This window comes from Patagioenas fasciata, chromosome 20, assembly GCF_037038585.1.
Source record: "Patagioenas fasciata isolate bPatFas1 chromosome 20, bPatFas1.hap1, whole genome shotgun sequence".
NCBI classification, from domain to species: Eukaryota; Metazoa; Chordata; class Aves; order Columbiformes; family Columbidae; genus Patagioenas; species Patagioenas fasciata.
This window is the reverse complement of record NC_092539.1, coordinates 6,131,181-6,137,588: the sequence shown is the minus strand read 5'-3', so window position 1 is coordinate 6,137,588 and position 6,408 is coordinate 6,131,181. Positions and strand designations below refer to the sequence as shown.

Below are 6,408 nucleotides of genomic sequence, written 5' to 3'. Positions count from 1 at the left end.
CTACGAGGACCTGGGAGAACAGAATTCTCCTTAAAGGCAAAACCAGCAAGCTGGAGCTGAAGGCTGATGATGGTGGCGATGGGTCTGGGGTGCCCAGGCACTGCTGACCCCTCTGAGTGCTGCTGGGCTTTGCTCATCTCTGCAGTGTCCGTAACTGTGCAGAGAAGTGAGCTTCCCAGAAGAGCTGGAAACTCTGCACTCCAATTATGCCCTCGAAGCAACCTGGCTTATAGGGTTTTCCAAAGAAAGGCTTTTGTATGGTTCTTTCTTAAATAAAACCCCAACCAGGAACTATCTTTGTAAGTCATTCAGGAACCATCACTGGTAGGGCAAGCGGCCTCTGATTTGGGTAACAAAACTTGCTGTAGGGGCCAGCCTGGGTTTGTTGGTTCCTTATGTCTCTGACTGTAATTCAGGGCTTTTATTCAGCTATAAATCTACTCGTAAAGTCTGGGTCCCTGTAATCTGAGCTGCTGCTTTCCGGCGGTGTCAGCTTTGGCCAGCTGGGACGCTTACGGACGCTTGAGGCTGCTGGTGGTGTCCCATCTGCCCTTTAACCATCTCGCTCCTCTCGCTCCTCGGGGTGGGGGTTATGTTTCCTCTCACAAGCTGATAGAAGATGTGTGTGAAGCAAGGGCTGGCCAGGAACCCTGAGGCCAGGGGGGAATCTGCTTTCCTTGCCCTTGTAAAATTCATGTTTGCTGTAGGTAAAATGCAACGCTGCCCAGTAAATGGTGCCGTACGGGGACAGAGCGCCCGGGGAACCGCAGAGGGAGGAGCGGGGCTCTTCCTCGCCCTGTTCCCTCCAGCTTTTCTCCTTTTCTTCCTTTTAAAGGAAGAGAGTTATTTTCAGCGCTTAATTACTAGGTTAGAGCTGAGCCTGAATTAGTCTCCAGCCACGCAGCAAAAGCTGTCTCTCTTTAAACTCCCCCCACTCTCACAAAGCTGGAGCAACAGCTCTTCCCTCCCTTGGGGCTGGGGGTGTGGGAGGTGCAGACCTTGCTGTGGGTGAACATCATTGGGGCGCTCTTGCCTGGCCCCAAGGGTTTGGGTTGGAACATCTGCCACAGCTGGCAGCCAAGCTGCTGTCATGATAACTGGGTGGTTGTTTCTATCTCAGAACCCTCGTCCTCTCAGACTGAACAGGTAAAAAGAAGTTTCTGGCCCTCCATATAATCCAGTTACTCATCAAATGCTTGGCATGCTCATCTAAAACAGTTAATGATTGCCCTCTTCTGGTTAGCCTTTAGTACTGCTTTGTTTAAGCCTCGCTTTTCCAGTAGAGCTCTCCTGAGCTCGGTGTGACCGAGGCAGCAATGAGAAACCTTCCACATGTCACCTCGTCCTGACACTTCCCAGTGCCCAGCCGGACCACACACAGGTGCGCTGGAGGTTCTGCTTCTGCTCTCTTTGGAGCCCCTGCTCTCCAGCACTCAGCAACAAAATACATCGAGTTTGAGCAAGACGTTTATTGCCGAACGTGGCCTCAGTTGCCCGTGCTCCCGGGCTGGAGCGTCCCCAGAGCAGGTGACGCTGTGACCGCAGCCACCGCCTCTGTGTCTGGGCTGTTTCCTTGTTCCATTTCTTTCACTTGACACAGCTCCTTCCAAAACAACAAGAAGGGGATAAGTTCAACTGCCAGGGCACCAGCAGGAGGGAATTTGCTGAACGAAGGAGTATTTTCCTTTTTATCTCATTGTAAGCCTCAGAGGGTCCGGAGAAGCTCCAGCTCCTCCGCTCTGCCCTGCTCACAGATGCTGCTGGTGCCAGTTTGCACAGCTGAGCTGTGAAGGGGAAAGCTGGAGCGAAGCCGGGGGTCAGGAGGCGCCCTCTGAAGGAAGGGTGGATTAAAACCCTTTGAGGAATAAGTAAAAAGCTCATGCTACTCAGCCCTAGCGTGGTTTAGGCTCTCAGGCTGATGCAGGGTGAGTCTCAGCTCTGGTGCTTTGTCCACATCCATCTCATTCAGCCTGATGACAAAGGTCCCCAAAATCTCTTTTGTTTGTCGAATCAGCTTCATTTTCTCCTCAGACTCCTTGTCCTGCCTTTTGGCCGGGCACAAAACCCCCTCTGCCAACAGCAACTGCACCAGAGCTTGTAAGAACAAACAGGACCAGCTCACTCCACTCACCTTTCTCTAAACTTCATTCATTTTGCCCAAATTTGAACGTGATCCAGAGGCCTCTGCTCCCCTCTAGATCAGCACCTGCCTGCTGTTAACCTGGGGCAGCTGGGCTCTGCCTCCAGGTGCTGCCCATTGCCTGATGGCGAGAGGAGACCTGTCCCTGTCCCACTGCAAGGGGCTCAGTGTGTGCCCGTGTCCCTCTGGGGACGCTTCTAAAAGCAGCATGTTGGGCCTGTGGGGTGTCAGGGATATTATGGGTCCAGCCCAGCAGCTCGGAGTGGGGTTTTGGGCACCTCTGGAAGCTCAGAGCCGCCTGATGAACAGATGGACAGCACACCAAAAGGTAAGATATTTTTCACCTTCACTTTGCAAAAGGGAGTCCGGTCAAACTGGTGTGGAGACTGGGTTGTTTGCAGGATAAAATGTCCTAAATCAGGTGGCGGAGGGCAGGGCTGGGTTTGGTCACTGTTTATATGGAAAACCTCGAAGGAGCAGCCTCTGTTTTTGTGGGAGTGGATGTGTTGCCTCTTTCCTGATGTTCCATGGGGGTGGGAGCTCGGGGCTGGACCCCAACCCCAAAGGAGCCTTTGTGCTGGGGTGGGGAACTTGTGTGACCTTTCTGACCCCCATTGATGGCCAGAAAAGCAAATATTGATCTCAAAACAGCCGGAGCTTTTTAGGGGTTTAAATGCTCGTGGCGCTGACTGAAGTGCGGCTCTGCAGTGCCCTTGCTGCCTCTGCCGGGGGGGGCAAAGTGAGGAATTTCAGTGCAAAATGAGGAAAATCTCTCTCTGAGCCCTCGCTTTGGTGGCAGGAGCTACAGCTGGGGTCTCCGCACCCCTGCTGACCCTCACGCACCCACGTACCGTTTTCCACGGCGCGTACACGATCTGCTCCTTGCTCAGCCCCAGGCGCTCGGCCTGGTGCTCGAACTCCTCCCGGTGCTCTGCGCTCACGGTCAGGTTTCGGGCTGCAAAAGGTGAATTATTTGCTGGGTGTTAAATATGAACCGGTGGCCTGGGCACGGCCCTTTGTGTCACATCCCGGCCCTCGGTGCCTCCCTTACCCGCGCTCCCACCAACACTTGTTGGGGTTCTCACCCCTGCAGTGAATAAACCCAACGTTCTGTAACCCTCTCCCCAGTTATCTCTGGTCCTGTCTGCTCCAAGGGCTTGCACAATAGTCCGATACTCCTGGGACATCAGGAGGGACTGAGTCTGAGTATGGAGGTGGTTTTCTACACGTGTCTTTGAACTCTCTTAAGCAATTGCTTTGCAGGGCAATGGGAAACCTTATCAAGTTCTGAAATGCAGCTTAGTGAGGCTGTGGGCAGATCTGATAAGCTTTGCCTGTGTGGGTGCTGCAAAGCAACTCTGCCCTGGCAACTGAGTACTGAAAATCATGTTTTGCTTGAAAATGTTGAGATTTTACAATGATATTGGTGCTTCCTGTTATTGGAATATTTATGGTGTAAGTGGGTTTTGTTTTTAACTCAATCTTTCTGCTCTGCCAAGGGATTTGGGTTTTAATAGGATTTGTAAATAATCCTGTAACCCCCGGAGCAGTGGTCTCGGGACAATCGCTGACTGTTGGCAAAGCCAGGTTGCTGTGTGGTTGTAGCTGGTAGTTTTATGTGTGTGTTCTGGTGCCCCGCGATAGCTTTAAGTTACTTTAGGATGGAGTTGACATACCGTAGAGATACAGTCCCAAATACGTCCTTTCCAGCTGCAGTTGGTACTGGATGAGTAAAAGGTCTTCAGAGCTGAGGTTCATCAGTGACCCCATGGTTTGATGGGTCTTGCCTTTGAGAGAACAGAGATGGGGTTGGGAACAGCCATGATATTCAGGTTCTCAGCAATAAACCACAGCCTTGGTATGAGCCAATGCCCATAGTCCCTGGGATCTGAATCAGCGCGACTTGTTTGGCTCTGGGTTTGAGTTGCGTGTTGTAAATGTGGGTCTGGGGTGTGAAGGAGCTGACACCACCCATCTCCTGTCCCACTGTCGTGATGTGCTGGATGTTGTGTGCTGCTGGTGCTTGGGGTACGAGCAGTTCTGCCCAACCTCACAGCTTGGGGGGCTGTGAAAATGGGGAGAAGCTGTCCCCAACCTGCAGCAATGCTGACTTGGCCGGGTCAGTGCAAATTGTGGCTCTGGCGTTTGCAATTCCCACCTGAAATGTCTCAACCCCATTCCTCAGCGAGGAGAAAACAATTTCAAAGCTGAAACCTTCCATAATACCTCCTTCCTGTCCTTGAGGGACTGTGAAACGACTTTACAAACAAGGAGGTCTCCCTCCTCGTGATGGGAGCAGGTTTGCTCCCAGCTCGGCGCTGCATCTGGGTTGGGGTGTCCCCAAGAGTGAGACTGACCCCGGGTGTCCCCAGCCCTGGGGGAGCCGTTGGGATCCACGGAGGCTCCAAACAGACAGAGCAACCCAGGAATAAGTTGCGTCGGATGATGTAAAACATTAACAGGGGTGTTTTGTGTGTCTCAGCCCATCCAAAACCCAGCCTGGGTGGTGACCCTGGCGGCTGTGCCAGCTGCTCACCGTGCTTCACCAGCGTGCTGTCACCAGCTGTGACTTCGAAGTAGGTGGAGTTGTTGGTGAGACACTGGTCCCCCCTGGAGAGACAGAGGGAGAGGGGTGATGGGGAAAGGACAGCGGGGACTCCCACATGGCAGGAAAGGACCAGCAAAGCCCCAGACCTGGTACTTGGTGGGTTATGAGCTCCTAGCGCGGGGTGGGAACCGGCTGTGCCGGCTCCTCCGCAGGGTTAACTGCTCTCGCTGGTAAAATCAGCCTTTTCTCCCCTGTATTTCTCTGACCTCCACCTGCAGCTCCTCCTCTCATCCCTCCTTGGCTGAGGGGCTCTTTGGTGCTAAGGTGTTTTCCACCCCGAAGTAACTGAAATTGCAAAGAGCTCCCTGTGCTGGCCCAGAAAATTTAATCCCCTTGAAGTCTGACCCTTGGGAGAAGGAAACAGCTTTTAGTGCCTGGCAGGGTTAGCACAGGGACCTCTGGAAAGGTCTTCTCCTCTGGAGAGGTCTTCTCCTTGCCCGTGTTCTGCACCCTCTACATGTGCAGGGGTTGGTGTCTGTGAGACCCCTGCAAAATCTGCCTGAACCTGGGGGCTTGTTGGACTAAATGAATAAGAGAACGGGTGAAATAGAGGGAATGGGAGAACCTTTATGGAGAAAGCAGGAGAGACTCTTGTATTGAAATGGCTGGGGAGGTTCCAGCGTGTGGGAGATGGGTTGGGACAGAGGGACCCGAGGGTCACGTCTTACACAGCGATGTGCTGGGTGACCAGCAGCTCCTGCCGGCCGGCGCGGGGCTCCACGTGCAGGTGGCCGTGGTCGATGAGCAGCATCTCCAGGAGGTGCTGGGGGAGCTGTGCGGCCCCGGCCACGTACACCCACGTCCCCAGGAGCTGCGGGGAGAGACGGGCAGGGGTGAGAGCTTTGGGGTGTGTAGGGGGAGCTTTGGGGAAGAGGTTTACACCCTACCAGGGGCAAAATTGTTCATTTTGACCTTTGTCCTCTGCTAGTTCTCCCTCTGGCGCTGCACCGCCTGCAACAAAACGCAACCTGTGCAACGCACGGATGCGGAAAAAACAAATGAAGAGCTGAACACAAGGATTGGGAAATGGTGCTGGTGGTGGCTGCGGTGTCTGTGTGGCAGGGTCAGGACAGCCCTGGCTGCTGCGGGGGATTTGCGTTAAAAATTACCCAGCCAGCCCCACTTGTTTTGATGCTGCGTTTGGGTCTTGTGGGGGCAGCATGAGAAAACTGGGTAATTCGTGGTGTTTTGGAAAGCAAACGTTTCCTGTTTGTTGCAGATGTTCTGCTGAGGGTGCCTTGGCAGATGAGCGGGGGGACAAGTGATGGGTTTTCCCCCTTCCCCAGGGGCCAGGGAGGTTTAGCAGAGCACCCGCAAGCTCGCCACAGGAGTGGGGCATCCCCCCAGGGCCGGGGTCTCCTACCTTCGGTGCCGTGGTGTTGTTTGGGTGCGGGTCTCCGTGCGGGAAGGCGGCTGTGGGCAGCAGGGCCGTGAGGATGAGGGTGGTGACAGCTGCGGCCATGGTCACCTGAACGCGAGGAGCGAGCGAACCTCAGGACAGACGGACGCGTTTGCTTGGCCGTTTGCTTTTGCAGCCCCGCTGGGGGACGGGATGTGCCTGGGGCTGCTGGGTGGTGACGCAACCAGCACCTTTTGGGGACGTTACCCAGAGAGGAGCCACGTGTCCTGCACTGAGCTTGGCTCTTACCCGGCTGTCAGT

General features: G+C 54.3%; 1 protein-coding gene across 1 annotated transcript; it reads right to left on the bottom strand.

The window, feature by feature from the left end:
* Positions 1 to 1,449: 1,449 nt before the first annotated feature.
* LOC136110593 (alpha-1-acid glycoprotein-like) lies at positions 1,450 to 6,320 on the bottom strand. The gene is made up of 6 exons (XM_065854140.2): positions 6,112 to 6,320; positions 5,417 to 5,559; positions 4,677 to 4,750; positions 3,817 to 3,927; positions 2,992 to 3,095; positions 1,450 to 1,603 (listed from the first exon to the last, which is right to left on the bottom strand). The coding sequence occupies exons 1-6, from the start codon at positions 6,208 to 6,210 to the stop codon at positions 1,487 to 1,489; spliced, it is 648 nt and encodes a 215-aa protein (XP_065710212.1). The 5' UTR covers positions 6,211 to 6,320; the 3' UTR covers positions 1,450 to 1,486.
* Positions 6,321 to 6,408: the final 88 nt, after the last annotated feature.